The sequence below is a fragment of the Solanum verrucosum genome, unplaced genomic scaffold, assembly GCF_900185275.1.
Source record: "Solanum verrucosum unplaced genomic scaffold, falcon-dt-bn FXZP01000268.1, whole genome shotgun sequence".
NCBI classification, from domain to species: Eukaryota; Viridiplantae; Streptophyta; class Magnoliopsida; order Solanales; family Solanaceae; genus Solanum; species Solanum verrucosum.
The window spans coordinates 2,930,951-2,950,429 of record NW_026019957.1 but is presented as its reverse complement, the minus strand read 5'-3'; the positions used below and the strand labels follow the sequence as shown (position 1 = coordinate 2,950,429).

Here is a 19,479-nt window from a genome sequence, read left to right as displayed (position 1 = left end):
TATTACTAGCTAGCAAGTGTATTTTACATAATGATTTAATAATGAAGTACATGTTGTTTGAAGTAAAAATACTAATAATTAGAAAATCAACCATTTTAATCATATAAAGAGATCTCTCTTTTTTTATTTTTTTACATTTGATGTAAGACTCTTCAACATCCCATCTTACCATCTTACGCTCAAGACTGGACATTTGAAGTATGTTTAATTAAATATGGGGCCCAACATTATAAATATGAATTGAGATGATTCTTGCTCTGATATCATAGTTTTAAAAAGATTATCCAAATCATATAAAGAAATCACATTTCATAATTGCCCGATTTGGAACTTCTTCACCTCCACCCCTCCCATGTTCGGGATTGAATGTTTGAAGTATGAGAAATTTCACTATGGGAGTCCAATATCGTGAATGGGAATTGAGATGAGTGTACACCTAAAGGTGATATGAGCTCTAAGCCAGAGGTGTTGTTCTCAGTTGAACAAAAAACTCTAAGTCCATCCAAGGCGCTTTGGGCTCAATAATGTGGATCGTACCAATAACTTGGCTCTAATCAACTTCAATAATAAGTCGGAAAAAGGGTAAAAAATACTACCCTATTTTTGTTTATTAATTAAGTTTGTTATCCGTTATACTATAAGGCTAAATATATCCCTAATGTTATTAAATTAAATACCCCTTATTTGAAGGGTCAAAAATACATCTTTTTGTCCATAAAATGATTTGGAAAAAAAGATAAATATACTCTTAAACTTTGTGATTTGTAAGAAAATGATACATTAAACCCTATGAAACATAACTAATTAAACCTAGGTTGAATCATAGGTGAAGGCATCAACTTTTGACATGTTTCATTGGCTCTTCCTTTTGGTTTAGTCTCTTATCTCAACGGTATGATTCTAGATATGATATGATATGAATTTTGTCTACTAAGTATGTGATATTAATTTTTTTTGTTGATTCAATCAAATTTATCATGATTTTATCTGGTCGAATCAATGAGATTCTTGATATTTATATTAAATTTATTTAGGCGCGCATTGCAAATTAATTGAATAGTCATGAGTACAAGGGTACTAATTATATTTAGTCATTGTTTTACATGATATTTTAAGAGCGGCTCAATAAAGTTGATAACCCTAAATCAAAATATATTAAAAGACCTTAAACTTATTTCATAAAGTATAATTCATCAAATATGATACATAAAAGAAACAACCAAGACTTTCACCTAGTGATAATAACGTACAAAAATATTGTATTGAGTGAAAAAAGGTAGAGAATTAATGGATATATATCTTATATATTCACTTAGTTTCATATTTTGCACCATTAATATCGCCCTCCCTTAAAACTTGTGAGTATGTTAAGAACCCTTTTATGAGGGAAAACTTATAAGGAAGAAACGATAGACTCCATTATTGATATGCAAGTGCAGATTGAAAGATGTATATATGAATTAAACATGACGAAAAATGAAACAACTGATTCAGAGAAATCGAACTGGTATATTAGAGTGTGCAATTATAAAAAAACATGAAATAGAAATAATAATTTGATTTTTCTAATGAGCAACTTTCACATATAGCAAACATAAAAATCATATTTGTATGTTATAGCTATAGTTTGCATAATTGCGCTCCATAGCAAATTTTTTGTTTGCTATGGAACTTTTGATTTGTATAATTCGCTAGAAACATCCAATTTTGTCCAAATTGTTCGGTTTTGTATAAATTCATTTATACATTGTAATTTGTATAATAAAATTTGTATTTGTATAATTATAAGTATATATGACGAAAAAATATATGTATTTGTATTTGTATATATACTTTTCTCTTGCTTTATACAAACACAAACGCATTTTATACATTTTATACCGAAATGTATAAAATGGCTAATTGTATACCGAAAATGGTTAATTGTATACCGAATCAGATGGCAAAAAAATGGGATGTTTGCTGCGAATTACAACTAAAATAAACTATGGCTATAACATTTAATTTGAATTAATAGTTTGCCATTTCATACAATTTTCCCTTTTCTAATTTCATCTATGCCCTAAGTAAACTCTTCCTTGATCCTTTATGGATGAGTGGATTGTGTTCACAAATACAAAATTTAGTGATTTCTCAATTAAATTATATGAGACACAAAAATCCTTCTCTTCCTATGTATATATAAATTAAACGTGACAAAATAAAATAGTTAATTCAGAGAAATCGAAATGAAATATTAGAAAGTGAAATTATAAAAAAAAAACATGAGAAAGAAATAATTTTATGTTCTTTATTTCATTTATAACATATGTAAACTCTTCCTTGATCCTTTATGGATGATTGGATTGTGTTCACAAATACAAACATTTCCAAATAATGTTTCCTTACAATAAGCTTTTATTAATTTGGATCCATAAGCATCTTGGCATTTTTTTAAGCAAGAAGCTTCATCACATGTAATAATAATTGTTTGACCATTTGCAGCATTAACAAATATCATCAAAAGAACCAAGTGAAAGACCATTTTTGGATGCATTTCTTCTTCTTTTCTTTTTTTATACCAAGATAGTAATATTTTTGCAATGTTGGAAAAAATTATTGTGCTCTATATATATAGTATATATTTGATGTATCCATTTTACATTTTGAGATTAATAATTAATTTCTTATTGCTATTTTAAAAAGGCAAATTACAGAAATCACATACTTTTAAGGACTCTTTTTGGAATATTTTGAAGGGGTTTTCTTATGTCTATAATTGTTTAATTATTTTAGGACTCTCTTAATTAGGAATATTTTGAAGGGGTTTTCTTATGTTTATAATTGTTTAAAATTATTGCGCATTTATATTTGATGTATCCATCGTACATTTTGAGATTAATAATTAATTTCTTATTGCCATTTTAAAAAAATGTATAATAATTTTAGGACTCTTCCTTTCTATAAGAACATAATAATATGATCCATAGTCTTTTAGAGTTAGAGAATTTTCTTTAAAACGTAGATGGTATATTTTCTTCCTTATTTAAAAAAAAAATTAAATATATAGATAGTTTTCTAAACTAGTTTAAAATTTTCACTTAAATATCTCAATCGAGTCTCTTATCACCAAGACACTCCAAGATGATATTTGCAGCTGAAAACAAAATGTTTATGCAATTTACACATGTATTTTAACTCAAACAAATAAGAAAAAAGATTTGTAAAAATAAAATAAAATTCATCTTCTCATCTATCACCATATATTTAAAATAAGAAAAAAGAAGAATACTTTGTAAAATATCCCCTCCCTCTCCCCCCACCTATATATCAATTTGGGTAGAGAGGAATATCAAAAAAATTCTAATACACGCGTCTGACACTATATATATCATTTAAATATTGACTTGCAATTATTCCAATGAATATGAAAATTAGGGACTTCAAATTTTATCTAATTATTCCAATGATTGAATATACATGTAAATATCTAAATTTCTAATGCTATTTTAACTTTAAGATTCAAAAATAAAAAGAAGAGATGAAATTAAAGAAAACAAAAGGTTAAATTATTGAAGTTGAAGAGAGAAATTGCGGTGCTCAATGAATTTTCGATTTATTCATATGTATTTTGAATATTCTCAATTAAATTATATGAGACATAAAAATATAAGGATCCTTATTTTCCTTTGTATATATAAATTAAACATGACAAAATAAAATAGCTAATTCAGAAAAGTCGAATTAAAATAGTAGAAAGTGCAATCATCAAAAGACATGAACTATAAATAATTTTCTTATTACCTCCCTAGACTATTTAATACCGTATTTTAAAAAAAATAAAAAATATATATATATATATATATTTGCCCACGTGGACATAAAAAATAATGCAAAATTATAAATAGTAATGTGTCCATGTGGGCACATATATACCTTTAAAATACACTATTAAATAGTTCAGGAGTAAAAAATACGGTATTAAATAGTCTAGGGAGGTAATAGGTCCTTATGAAAGTTTAGTATCGCAATATCAAATCCAACCAAAGTTGGGGTATTTTTCAAACCCTTATCCCTTTCATTTATAACATAAGTAAACTCTTCCTTGATCCTTTATGGATGACTGGATTGTGTTCACAAATACAAAAATTTCCAAATATTGTTTGCTTACAATAAGCTTTTATTAATTTAGGTCCATAAGCATCTTGGCATTTTTTTGAGCAAGAAGCTTGATCACATTGAATAATGACTGTTTGACCATTTGCAGCAACAACAAAAATCATCAAAAGAACCAAGTGAAAGACCATTTTTGGATGCATTTTTTCTTATACCAAGATATATAATATTTTTGTAATGTTGGAAAAAATTAATATTGTGCTCTCTTTATATATAGATGTGTCTAATGTATATCCATTGTACATATTGAGATTAATAATTAATTTCTTATTAGCATTTATGAAATGTCTATAATAATCTTAGGACTCTTTTAGGAATATTTTGAATGGTTTTCAATATGTTTATAGTGAAATATCCATCTAATTGTTTAATTCTTTTATGGTGTCAAGTTAAGTATTTTTGTTGTTGACAGTCAACACTATAAAAATTTGGATTAATTTTCTTACTTTATAAGAAACCTTTTGTTTTCTTCAACAAAGGACAAACTATTGACCATAAGATTTAATCTTCTCATCTATCATATATTTAAAATAAGAAAAAAGAAGAATACTTTGTAAAATCCCCACCCCCACCCCCACCCCAATTTCTACTCAAACCACCCCCCCCCCTCCACCCCAAGTATTTTTTTCTAAGTGGAATTATTACCTTCTTTAAAAGTCAAAAATATTTTTTGTCCAAAAAATTAAATACAGGCGTCTGACACTATATTTATCATTTAAATCTTTTTTTTCTTTTAAAATTTCAATACTTTTTCATTATTTTTCCATTATTTCTAAACCTTCTTCCACCATTAACACCCAACCTCTCAAATTAGACCTACTTTCATCTTAAAATCCAACAAAGACTTTCTTTTAAACCAAATCAACCAAAAACTCCTATGAGAAATTCAAATCAATGAAAAATCCAAATCAAATTGTTTTAAAAAATCATCACTAAATTGCCGGAAATATTTGTCTTGCAATTATTCGATGTGTATGAAAATTAGGGACTTCAAATTTTATCTAATTTTCTTTTGAGTTTTGAATATAAAAAAAAAAAGAGATGAAATCAAACAAACTACGAACTCTCATCGATTTTTTAAGAAAAAAAAATCAAAAGTTAGTATGTTAAGAATATTTGGAAAAAAACACAAATTTTCAAAATCTGACGACAATTATCATCAGTAGGAGTGTACATAGGTTGGTTTGGTTTAATTTTTCATTTTAAAAAAATCTAAACCAATTATGTCGATTTATTAAATCTGAAAACCAAATCAAACTACATAAAGTCGGGTTTTTTCGATTTCGTCTTTAGTCGGTTTTTTTGGTTTTACGATTTTTTACAACTATACGGTGTTTGAAAAAGAGATCAAATATATTTTCACTTACCTGTGTGATAAGCTAAACTCAAAAAATGTTAAATGAATAGAAATCTTCGAAAAGACGATAAAATTCACATGAGTACAATTTTAATTTTTATTTTGAAATATCAACATTCATTATGTTAAATTAATAAGATTAAAGGCTACAATCAAACTGAATACAAGACGAAATGTTTACAAAGTAAATTGTTAACTTTGAATTTGAAAAACTATAGCAATATTATTGTAACTTCTGATCTTAGTATAAAATAAAATATTTACAAAATTTTACAAGCCTAAATTTGAAATAATATATATAAACATTGAAAATTATAAACTGACTAAAAATATATTAACAAAGTAAATTATAAATAATATTTTTTATCTATAAATAAAATAAAATTATATATTTATATTATGTCGGTTTGGTTTGGGTTCGATTTGACTTTTTTTCTTAATATCAAACCAAACCAAGAGTGGTCGATTTTTTATTTTCAATATCAAACCAACCAAACAAAATTATAAATTAATTTTTTTTTTATTTGATTTAATTTGCTGGTTCGATTTGACTTGTACACCTCTAATCATCAGATCTTTGGTAGTAATCAAAACTCACAATGTGTTAGCCTGGTTATTCACTTGAATCATTTTTCCAAAAATAAAAACACCTAAGAACCACGTTAAACACCCACCCCCCCCCCGGGCCCCATGTTGATAGTACCAAAGCATTGTGTTATGTGAAAAGGGATAAATGATTAATGAGTATGTTATACAATATACTCATTGAGTTTCGTACCATGTACCACTAATATTATTCGCCCTTAGACATTTCTCAATTAAATCAAATGAAACACAAAAATATAATTCTTCTTTTCCTATGTATATGTAAAAATTAAACATTACAAAATAGAATAGCTAATTCAGAGAAATCGAATTAAAATAGTAGAAAGTGCAATCATAAAAAAGACATGAAATATAAATAATTTTATTTTCTTATTTCATTTATAACATATGTAAACTCTTCCTTGATCCTTTATGGATGACTGGATTGTGTTCACAAATACAAAAATTTCCAAATATTGTTTGCTTACAATAAGCTTTAATTAATTTGGGTCCATAAGCATCTTGGCATTTTTTTGAGCAAGAAGCTTGATCACATTGAATAATGACTGTTTGACCATTTGCAGCAACAACAAATATCATCAAAAGAACCAAGTGAAAGACCATTTTTTGATGCATTTTTTCTTATACCAAGATATATAATATTTTTGTAATGTTGGAAAAAAAAAATTGTGCTCTCTTTATATATAGATGTGTCTAATGTATATCCATTGTACATATTGAGATTAATAATTAATTTCTTATTAGCATTTATGAAATGTCTATAATAATCTTAGGACTCTTTTGGGAATATTTTCGATGGGTTTTCAATATGTTTATAGTGAAATCTTCTTTAGTTGTTTAAAATTATTTTTAAATGTTTTTGCTATTCAAGCAATGTATAATCAACACTACCAAATTTTGGATTACTTTTCCTACTTTATTAGGAATATTTTGTTTTCTAGAGAAAAGAATAAACTATTTATCATGAATGGTTTTTACCTCTAAAAGGAAAATTAATTAATTATTTTTTTAGGAAATTGTATAAATTGAGGAACCTTTCTATCCAGAAGAAAATAATAGCATGATATCCATAATATAGTATTTTAGAGTTAGTGAATTTTGCTTAAGAGAAAAAGTTTTTTTTTTTGTTTTTGATAATTTTATTCTCTTTTATAACATAAATTGTTTATTTTCTTTTTTATCTTTTAAAAAACTTAATACATAGATAATTTTCTAAACTAGTTCAGACATTTTAGTTGAACATCCAAATCGAGTCCCTTTGTCACCTCGACGCTCCAAGAAGATTTTTGCACTCAAACATAAAATAAGTATGCAATTTACACACCAATTTTTATTATTTTTTTAAAAAACAAAGAGACATGAATTTTAACATAAATAAATAAGAAAAATATTTTACAAAAAAAAAAAAACACATTGTTTTCTCATTTTCATCTTCTTATCTATTACCATATTTATTTGGGCCGAGAGGATAAAATATGTCGTGGATCATAGTGAGGCTATGCATACTTCCCCCCCAGGTCATTATGGACGATATACTATAAAGATTTTTGTAAACAATCGACCGAAAATCATATTACCAAAATATTTATGGACTAAAACACACGAAAAATAAAAAATCGAACAATTCATGTTGAGTAACCCCTAAATGCTAAACAAATATCGTGAATCATGGTAAGACTATATGTATTGTTTCCCAAGGTCATTACGGAGGGTCTCATGAAAAAATACCGACCAAAAACCATGTCACCAAAATATTCATGGGCTAACACACAAGAAAATCTGAGAATATTGCATAATTCCTGTTGAGTGACCCCTAAATTCTAAAAATATATCGTGGATCATTGTGAGCTTAATTATATGTATTGTTTCCCCAAGTCATTACGAAGAGTCCCGTAAAGGTTTTGGAAAAAATCTACAAAAAATCATATAACCAAAAATATTCATAGCAAACACACAAAAAATAATAATAAGAAAATTGCCTAATTCCTATTGAGTGGCCCCTAAATGCTAAAAATATGTTGTCGATCATGGTAAGGCTATATGTACTGTTCCCCTAGGTCATTAAGGAAGGTCCTGAAAATGTTTTGAAAAAAAATCAACCAAAAATCATATTACCAAAATATTCATGAGCTCACACACGGAAATGTGAGAACATCATCTAATTCTAGTTGGTTGCCCCCTACCCCTCCCCCCCAAATACTAAAAGTATGTCATGGATCATGGTGATGCTAGACATACTTTTCCCCTAGTTCATTCCAGAGGGTCATGTAAAGGTTTTGAAAAGAAATGGATCAAAATCATATCACCAAAATATTCATAGACTAAAACACAAAAAAATGAGCAAATTGCCTAATTCTGCGTCGTAGCCCATACATGCAACAAATATGATATTGATCATGATGAGGCTATACTTTATTTTCCTCTGGGTCATTTCGGAAGTTCCCATAAAGATTTGAAAAGAAATCAACCGAAAATCATATCATCAACTATTCATCGGCTAAAACTCACGAAAATTTTAAAAAATTGTCTAATTCTATAGAATGACCCCTAAATGCTTAAAATATATTGTGGAGTTCTCCATCAATAACACCCTTCCTCCTTATCTTTTCCTTATCACTTCAATAAGCCTTTCTCAACCTAAATCCAATCAGGAATAAATGACCCCAAATTTCAATTCTTCTCGAATTAAAGTTTCAATTTTAGATAGTTTCTTCAATGGAGATATTGGATCAAGTTTTATGAAATTTATTCTATTTTTTTTATTAGGTCAAAAACTTCAATTAGATGCAGTAATCTAAAATTTTAAAATTCAAAATGAATAGCTTGAGTTTTTGAGGATTGAAGTGATATGAGTGGTTATACAAGTCTTAGGTTGTGTTATGGATATATTTATTACGCTTTAAAATAATTCAGGAGGTAATAGAACTCATGTATATAGTCGATGTGTGTCACTGAGATTTTACCTATAATTGAAGGGAATACTTATACCTTCACCCTTAGTTATATCATCATTATATGACATAATCAAGGACGGCTCAACAAGTTGATGATCTAAAATCAAAATATATTAAAAGACCTTTAAACAATATGAGAGATAAAAGAAACACCCAAAGACTTTCATCTAGTGGTAATAACATCAAGTGTTGATATAAGTAACTTTGTATCATATATTGAGTGGAGAAGGATAGATGAACATGTCTATTATTAATGAATTTTTGTACCTTGTTTCATTTTTTCGAATCGAACATGACAAAATGAAATAGTTTATTCAAAAAAATCGAATTAAAATTAGAAAGTACAACCGTCAACAACATGAAAAAAAAATGTCTTACATAAAATTCTTAATCACTTCCATGACATTTGATTTTCTTATTTGACATAAGTAAACTTTTTTTTTTTTTTTATACTTATGGATTGTTTTCACAAATACAAACATTTCCAAATACAGTTTGCTTACAATAAGCATTTTTTAACTTGAGCCCATAAGCTTCTATGCATTTTTTTGTGCATGAAACTTGATCACATTGAACAATGGCAGGGGTGTCACCTTTTACAAGGTAATTTTCTTCAACCACAATTATCATCAATAGAATCAAAGGAAAAATCATTTTTGTTCTTCTTTTTGTATACCAAGATATATATTTTTGCAATATTGGGAAATGTTCTAATGTTCTTTTATTTATATAATAGAGAGAATTCATTTGGTATTTATTATTAAGATATGCTTGTAGTTATCAGTTTGTTAAGAATATATTTAGTTAATTTGAATTAGGTATCTCATCATATCTACAAGATTGGATGTTAAATTAGCTCCTTAAAATTAGTTTTCCTTTAATTTACTCTAGTTAGTGACATTTACTTTATTGCTTCTATTTGAATTGATGTTATGATTGAATAAATTCATTCAAATTTGCTTTTATTCTCAATCTCTTTATTTATACATATAATGTCTCTATTGTACATATTGGGATTAATAATTAATTTCTATCCAATGCCTAAACTTTCTATAACAATCTTAGGAGCCTTTGAGAGTGAAGGGGATAAATAATATGAAAAAAATAAGTTCAAGAACCCCTTTCATAGTTTGGACTTTGGAGGAGTGAATAATACAAAAATAAATAAATTTTAAAATGATAGGACCATCACATAATTTAGGTAAATAATTAATAATTTTACTATTATTGTAATATGCTTCTATATCTTTTCCCAAATTTCTATAACAATCTTAGGACCTTTTAAGGCATATTTTGAATGGATTTCCTATGAATTACCATTTCTATTTTCCATATATAATTGATTACATAACAAGAATCAAGATTTTTCTCTTGTTCATATTTTCGTGGAACAAGATTATGTTATATGAAGTTTAATTTTTTTTATGGAGTCAAAATAAATATTTTTCTAATCCAAACAGTGTCTAATCAAAACCAAGCTAAAAGGTTTTAACATTAATTTTGCTATCCATAATTGTATACAATCAAACCTCTTTATTTTCTTAATTAATAAAGACATTAACCATTTGACTTTCTTTTCTTTGTTAGGTAAAAAAAACTCATTTTTATCATTCATATCCTACTATTTGTTGGGGGTGTGGGAGGGTGGGGGGGATAATAATTTTGAACTATAATAGATAGACTTTAAAAGTGGTCCAGTAAATTTAAGTATTTTAAAAAATAGGTTTACTTTTATAGAAGCTAAGGACCTATTTTGTTTTATATTATATTTAGAATTAATCAAAATTAGGCAGATGGAGAAATTCAATCATGCTACTTTATGAATAGATGGTATTGTTAATTACAAAATATCGTACATGATTTAATTGAGAATCATATGGCTTTGTCAAATATGAAAATGGAATTAATCATTTGTTCGATACAAAGGATAATGTTTTAATGGAAAAAAAGATTTTACTATATTCCCAAAAAGTGATGGTTTGATGGACTTTAAAAGTGGTCCAAAAAAATAAAAGTAAAATTAGGTTGGGTCTAATCTTACTATTATTATTATTATTAGTATTGTTTAGTACCATTAGTACTGCATCTTTAGAATTAATTAAAATTAGGCAATATTATTATTATTGTGTAGTACTGCATATTTAGAATTAATTAAAGTTAGGCAGCTGTAGAAAATGTAGGAAATTAAGCTACATAAAGGAGTAGTATTTTTTTTTTAATGTAATTGGGTGATTTTACAAGGACTTGAAACCATTAAAATCCAAGTGCACATATATTTGATTGCTGGATCATTATTTAAGTCATATTGTAGTATATAAAAATTTGTAATTTTATCCATTTCGAAATAACTTCAGTCATCACTAAGTTTGATAATACTTAATTTACTTCAGACAAATATTTAACATTACATATAGCTGAAATTTAATCAATTTTACCTTAATAACTTCGGTCATATGATAAGTTTTATCTACATATGGCAGAACCTCAAGCACATATATAGAGTCCTAAATTTTCCATCATTACAAAATCAAATAATTTTATCCGTAAAGACTTAAGCAAATGAAAATAAATAAATTACCTTATACCTTTTTGTTTATGTCTTCAAGATTTAAATCTTGATTTCATATAATGTTCATCATACTTCATGAATCACTATACGGAACATTTTTATCGATAAAAGAAGAGAAAACTCTCTCTTTTTATTATAATGATAAGATTTACCTTGATCTTTTTTCTAGAGAACCATTTTTCATAATATTTCAAATGATATAAAGTATTACTAGGAGAATAGTGAGCTCATTGCATACACTTAAAAAAAGAACTTGATGGATATGAATTATAAAATCAAGTAAACTTTTGGGATATTGTTTGTGTGAATAATCGACTAAATTTACAATTTACTTTTTCTAACTAGTATATATTATATATTAACTAACTATTTTTAATTTAAAAATTAATATAGCTTTGCCTAGTGTACTAAAGCTAAAGGCAAAGTGGTGAGTGAGGCTTTTAGAGGTGAAATTTAGGGTAGGCATTAAAAGACTTTGAGAGAACTTTGGTCAGACTAAAGTATGTAATTAATAACCTATCGTCAGTACAAATATTTTTTTATATTAGCAGTTTATTCAAAAAAATATTTATATATATTTTTTGTTAATATGTGAAATTTAAAATTATTTATATTAAAAGATAATGTATATTACTTAAAACTCTTTCTATATATATAATTCATGGCTCTTGGTATGCTCAAGAATGAAAGTGACAAAATGGTGGATAAATTAGAGGGAGGAAGCACCAATAAAATTGTCAAGATTTTCATCTTATTCTTCATTGTTGCTATTTGTTGCCTTGTTCTTAATTATCATTCAAACACATACATTTTAGAATTTTTTCCAAATTCAAACAACTCCATTTTGTCTAAAAACTTATCAACTTATGACTCCTATATTAATGGGAAGAAGAGCTCTAGACAAGAAAATTATCTAACTTATTCAAAGGTGAGTTATATGTCTCTTTTTAATTAATCAAGAGTAAATTCAAAACTTTTATTTGATAGGTATAATTTTTATATTCTTATCGCAAGATATGCAGTAACTTGGATGATTATATTAAAAAAACAATGGTGTATACCATCTTTGAAAAAAAAATGATGTGTATCAGAAGGAAAGTTACATATTTGACCGCTCAGTTAAAAATATGTGCATGCACAAATTCACCTACCAATATACATTATACATTGACCAATTATTTATGTCAATTGACTTATATTTATTTCCAATTTTTGCCTAATTTTGTTTTTATTTTTTCAGAAGCAGAAAATTAAATTAAGGAAAGTGTTAAAAGAGACAGCTATGGGAGATAAAACAGTAATAATAACAACACTAAATGCAGCATGGACAGCACCAAATTCAATTTTTGATATTTTTTTGGAGAGTTTTAGAATTGGAAATAATACAGAATCATTATTGAAGAATTTATTAGTAGTAGCTTTTGACCAAATTGCTTATTTAAGATGCTTGGAGATTCACACACATTGCTATGCATTAATCACCAAAAATGTTGATTTTTCTGGAGAAAAAAGATATATGAGTGGTGATTATTTGAAGATGATGTGGAGGAGAACTGATTTTCTAAGAATTGTTCTTCAAATGGGATATAACTTCATCTTTACGGTACGCGTTTTATAGTCTGTTTGGTCAAACTTTTAGATGTTAACTGATCTCATTTTCTTATAAAGTACTCTTTTTGATCTGTCTTGATTTTTGTGATATTTTCCACATTTTACCGTCTGTTTGGTCAAACTATTAGATGTTTACGATCTCATTTTCTTATAAAATACTCTCTGTAATTTGTCTCGAATTATGTGATATGTTTTGCTTCTCGACAAGTGATTTGAGTAATCTTTTAAGTTAATTTGAATTAGATCAATTTAATATTTTTAAATTAAATTTTAGACATTCCAAAAACTATAAAATAAGTGTAATTATTCTAATGTCAATATGATGAAAATTTATATTATTATAAAATATTGATCGAAAATTACATAATTTGAATCTCGAAATACAAATAGTGTTACTTAAATTGGAACAAAGGAACTACTTATTTTTGAGAGTTGATGTGTTTGATCATTCTTTTAAGAAAAGAGTTAGTGTCGGTCTTTGAGTAGTAACGTAAGTTGTTTCTTGAAAATCTAAAAAAAAAAACTGTTTTCCAAAAGCATTCTTGAAATCTTGAAAAAAATGACATTTTTTTTAACGAATTAAAAAAGAAAGTATGACGGTTCAAATAAAGGAAATAAATACTTTTAATTTTCTAAAAGTTTGGCCAAACAAAAATGAAAACAACTTAAACAAGTGCACAATTTGTATCTCTTTGTGATTTGATGAATTTATTTTCTTGTGTCTTTTTTTGGTTCTTTTTAGGATGCAGATATATTATGGTTTCGACAACCATTTGCACATTTTTATTCACATGTCGATTTCCAAATTGCTTGTGATTATTATCTACACAACTCATCCGACCCGAATAACTCTCCAAATGGAGGATTTAAATTCGTGAAGTCAAATAATCAGACGATACAATTCTACAAGTTTTGGAACAAATCAAGAAGAACTTATCCAGGAAAAAATGAACAAGATGTGCTCAACATAATCAAATATAGTCCTTTTATCAAAAAAATTGGATTGAAAATGAGATTTTTAGATACTTCTTATTTTGGAGGATTTTGTGAACCTAGCAAATACATTAATTATGTATGCACAATGCATGCAAATTGTTGTATAGGTCTTGATAACAAAATACATGATTTAAGAATGGCAATTAATGATTGGAAAAATTATATGGCTTTGCCAAATGATGAAAGGAAGTCATATAAATATACTTGGACTCTTCCAAGAATATGTGGATAAATGATATATTTGATCATCTCAATGAACAACTTTTTCTATGTTTCAATTTTTTTTTGTCCTAGGTGTCTTTTTTTTTAGCAACTATTACAAGATTTGTATCATGCAGATGATCTATCGAAAACATATGATTAAACAACTTAGTTCTTAATTTTTCGTACTATCTTCATTCTTCACGCTAACTAGAGGTCGAGGGGATAATGTTGAAACAACTTTTTTCTATGTTTCAATTTTTTTTTGTCTTATATGTCTCTTTCTTTTTCTTAGCAACTAATACAAGATGTGTATCATGCAAATCTATCGAAAACATGTAATTAAATAAATAAAATATACATCCTTCAACAACTTAATGATCATACAAATTCAATCTCGTATACTGTGAGTGCAAATTTCATCATCATCCATTTATTCAAAAGAATTCAAAGGACTAAAGTTAAATAATGTAGTTCTTAATTTTTCGTACTATCTTCATTCTTCACGATAACTAGAGGTGGAGGGGATGATGTTGGTGGTAATGAACCTTGAATGGAGCAAAAACTCCTAAGTGTTAAAGGGAAAAGTGAACTAAAAGGAAAAATCTTAGGCCAACAACTATCATGAATGTCTAATATAGATTTGCAACATTGAGGACCAATTAGTTGAAGTTGAGTTCTTAGGAAAGATGTTATAATCTCTTCGACACATCCAGGAACATTTAATACTGATGCGACACATTTGGAGATATCTGGAAAAAGAACATTATCGACCTGGCCTTCTGAACCTGGCAAAAGGCTCCTCTTCCTCCTCCGAGTAATTGTGAGATGCTCGGAGAAATCTTAATGGATATGCACAAGAAAATAAGTGTATATGTATAGACCGAAGTCATTTTACTTATCGAATATATAATTTAGTTGATTTTAATTGTACTTTGGGTTGAGAGGATTTGGAATTCGATGAAAATTCGAAAAGAGGATATGCCATATTTATATTATTGTAGGATATATGGTGACCTTTTTTCCCCTTTAAATGTCTTTAATATGAGGACTTTATTGTACATTTAAATAGTTGTAACTTGCAACTTGTAATTAATTGTCTTTTTAAGTTTTAATTGGCATTTAATGCCATTTTTACTTGCATCTATGTATTATTAAGAAGCAGCATTTATGATATTTATCAGTAGATAATTTAATAAGTAAATGGTTCTCCGATTATTCAATAATAATTGTCCACTATTGACTTGGTATATATCTCAACAAATAATTAATAATAAGGTTAATATTGCTATATTACCCTTTGAATATATTAAATTAAATGTTTTAAAAAATGTATTAGATATTAAATTCGAACGGATTAAAATGAGTTCATCAATTAATAAATAAACGGATTATTGACCCATCTAAATGTTAGTTGGCTGAAATAAGCTAAAAAGCGGATTAAAATCCAACCCGTCCATTCATCACTAAATTTTAATTGCTTTATTTTTTTTTAATACAGAATAAAATTATATATTTAATTATTATTATTATAGAAAATTAAAAATATTCATAGATCAATTTGGATCAGATATCAGCCTTTAGGCTGAAATAAATTGATTAAAATAGCTTGAAAGTATAAATAAGTGAATCAATAATCAGCATAAACTTAAACAAATTGAATAAGTTATAGTTTAATAGGCAAATAAATGAAATGTATCTATAACTAAATTATATAGTAGGGGCCTTCAGATTAATGTTTTTCTTTCTAGTACAGCAATAACTCATGAGGTAAAACTAATTAATGTCTTAAAAACTTCATGTTCTAGTCAAGATAGAGGGAGTATATTTTTATGTTTCCATTTCATTCATAAATAAATAAATAAAAAATTAATGACAAAATTTTATTCTCTTCGTTCCTTTTTATTTGTTATATTTCGATGCTTTTCTTTTTATTTGTCATATTTTGATTCTAGAGAGTCAGAGTGCATAAATATTGATTAATATTGTAAAATATAATTTTTCATCATATTAATATGAGAAAGATTGCACATTAAAGTAATTTCATATAGTTTTCAAATAGGAATAATTTCAGCGACCTCTCTTTAAATTTCGCTTTATCACACTCACCTCCTCTGTAGTTTAATTATGATATTACTCTTACCTCCCTTATTTTCATTTTCTCGTAACCATTCTTAAAAGTTATTCAATAAAGGTGTAACACATATTATAATTCTTAATTACTTGAAATTACTATTTATATTTTTTTGAGTTAGGTCTGGACTTAGCATGGACCTCCTGTCACTTGTTTTATTATATAGATAAAGTGTTTAAGCTTTTGAACAAAAATAAAATCTTTGATAATTATAATTAAAGATTTCGGGCAAGAAACCACTAATTTTTCCAATTTCTAGTTCATTCATGGACCAAGTAAATGCATAATAATATATGAAAAAACTACTTCCTCTACGATGAGGTGCAAACACAATCACTAAATCTTGGTTCAAACAAGATAATTCAAGATAAAAGACTAAAGTTTTTTAAAGTGTCGGTGTATATAATTTTTTGTCTGACTTGATTGGTGCAGCTACAGGACGATCTGGATCAGGTTCACCAGGAATCACACGGTATGAAATTTTTTTGCCTAACTTGACTGGTGCAGTTACAGGACGATCTAGATCAGGTTCACCAGGAATAACATGGTATGAAAACTTTTTTCCTGACTTGATTGGTGCAGCGGCAGGACGATCTGGATCAAGTTCACCAGAAATCACACGGTATGAAAACTCTTTACCTGACTTAATTGGTGCAGCTGCAGGCCGATCTGGATCAGGTTCACCAGGAATCACATGGTATGAAAACTTTTTACCTGACGTAATTGGTGCAGCTACAAGACGATCTGGATCAGGTTCACCAGGAATTACACGGTATGAAATTTTTTTTGCTTGGCGTAATTGGTGCAGCTGCAGGACGATCTGGATCAGGTTCACCAGGAATCACACGATATGAAAAAATTTGCCGGACTTGATTGGTGCAGCTACAGGACGATCTGGATCACGTTCACCAGGAATAACACGGTATGAAAGCTTTTTGCCTGGCTTAATTGGTGCAGCTGCGGGACGATGTGGATCAGGTTCACCAGGGATCACACGGAATGAAAACTTTTTACCTGACTTAATTGGTGTAGATGCAGGACGATCTGGATCAGGTTCACCAGAAATCACACGGTATGAAAACTTTTTGCCTGACTTGATTGGTGCAGCTACAGGACGATCTGGATCAGGTTCACTAGGAATCACACGGTATGAAAACTTTTTGCCTGACTTGATTGGTGCAGCTACAGGACGATCTAGATCAGATTCACCAGAAATTACATGGTATGAAAACTTTTTGGTTGACTTAATTGGTGCAGCTACAGGACGATCTGGATTAGGTTCACCAAGAATCACACGGTATGAAAACTTTTTACTTGACTTAATTGGTGCAGCTGCAAGACGATCTGGGTCAGGTCCACTAGGAATCAAACTGTATGAAAACTCTGGCCCTTGTGAGATATCATTCAACTTTCTTGAAATCTCGTGGACCGCTAAAATAGGTTGAGATATTTTTTCACTTTTTGCTATTAAACTATCATGTTGTTGAATAGCTTGAACTATATTTTCACAACTAGGAACAAAAAGAGCAATAAGAATGAAAAATATTAAGTGAAAGAGATTCATTTTTGTAGATGCTTTTTTCTTTTGTTTTTGTATTTTTTTTTTCATAGATGAATGGTCCATAAATACTTGTTAAAAATTTCCTAATTAATTAATGCAGTATTATCTCCACATATCTATAGAAAATTCTGGAAAACAGAAGTTATGAGAATGTAATTACAAATTAAAGTTTGGATTTATTTCTTTCATTTCAATTAATTTTAACAAATCTGAATATCTTTCTTCATCTTAAGAATTTGAAAATAAGGACCCTTTTGGCTTCAAGTTTTATGTGAAAAAAACTTTGGTTGTTGGCGTTTTGCCACAACTTGGCAAATTTTTTTGCCAAGAATCTCAAGTTCCCAAATACTAGAAAAAACTAGTTTTGGGAACTTTAAAAAATTCAAAAATTACCCCAAAGAAGAAGAAGAAGATATTGTTGATGTTGATATTCGGAATACAAAAGAATTTCTAGCTCCATACAACGGAATGCGATATCATTTGCAGTACTACAGGGGAAGTGAAAGAGATCCTAAGAATGACAAATAGTTATTTAACTATAGACATGCCTCTTTGCGTAATGTAATTGAAAGAACATTTGGTGCGTGGAATAGTAGATTCAGAATACTACGACAAGGCATGAAAACCTATGAATTAGACAAGCAGGTGAAAATAGTAGTTGCTTGTGTCATATTACATATTTTTTTGCGTGAAAATCAAAGCAGTGATGAAATATTCAATGAACATGAACTTTAATTATGATATGGTTATTGATGAAGATGACGAACAATCGACTCAGAGTAACAATATCATTTCGTCTTCTCAGTCATCTGATCTAGAAATGAAAGATTGTCGGGAAGAGATTGTTCGTAGAATATGGGAATATTATATAAAGGAATAGTTTATTACTACCTTCTCCGGCGGTTGTTATAATTATAACTGAATCAATGACAAGTTTGAATATGCATTAATGTATTGCTCTTGCCTATATTGTTATTTTGTTGTTGTTGATTGTGATCAATTATGTTATAATAAAATAGTCAAATATTTTTTGGGAAACTTGAACTCCTATCGCCTTCCCCTTGCATTTCGGGAGAGCCGTAAAGGCTCAAATTCCTTCCTCATAGAGTCGGCCATCTGTACAAATCGACGAATAGGTCTCGGAGTTGAAAGAACACGAAACAGATCGAGAAATTGAAAAGATTGGGCCAAAGGCCCACTCTTAATTCCAAAGAGATGTATTTTGTTATTTTGGGCCTAAGCCCTCGTCATTTTGTTTATTAGTATTCTTGTTAGAGTTTAGGACAGGTGAAAGAATTGGGCCTTGGCCCAAAGAGAAAACATTCTATCTTTGTG

General features: G+C 28.1%; 2 protein-coding genes across 2 annotated transcripts in view; one reads left to right on the top strand and one right to left on the bottom strand.

Moving 5' to 3' along the window:
• LOC125814687 (peptidyl-prolyl cis-trans isomerase CYP18-1) overlaps positions 1-19,479 on the bottom strand; it is a 217,227-nt gene that overhangs the window by 178,796 nt on the left and 18,952 nt on the right. The gene's annotated exons all lie outside the window — the stretch shown is intronic.
• LOC125814710 (uncharacterized protein At4g15970-like) lies at positions 12,303-14,480 on the top strand. The gene is made up of 3 exons (XM_049494180.1): positions 12,303-12,569; positions 12,882-13,244; positions 13,995-14,480. Exons 1-3 carry the CDS (start codon positions 12,303-12,305, stop codon positions 14,478-14,480), a joined length of 1,116 nt encoding a protein of 371 aa, XP_049350137.1.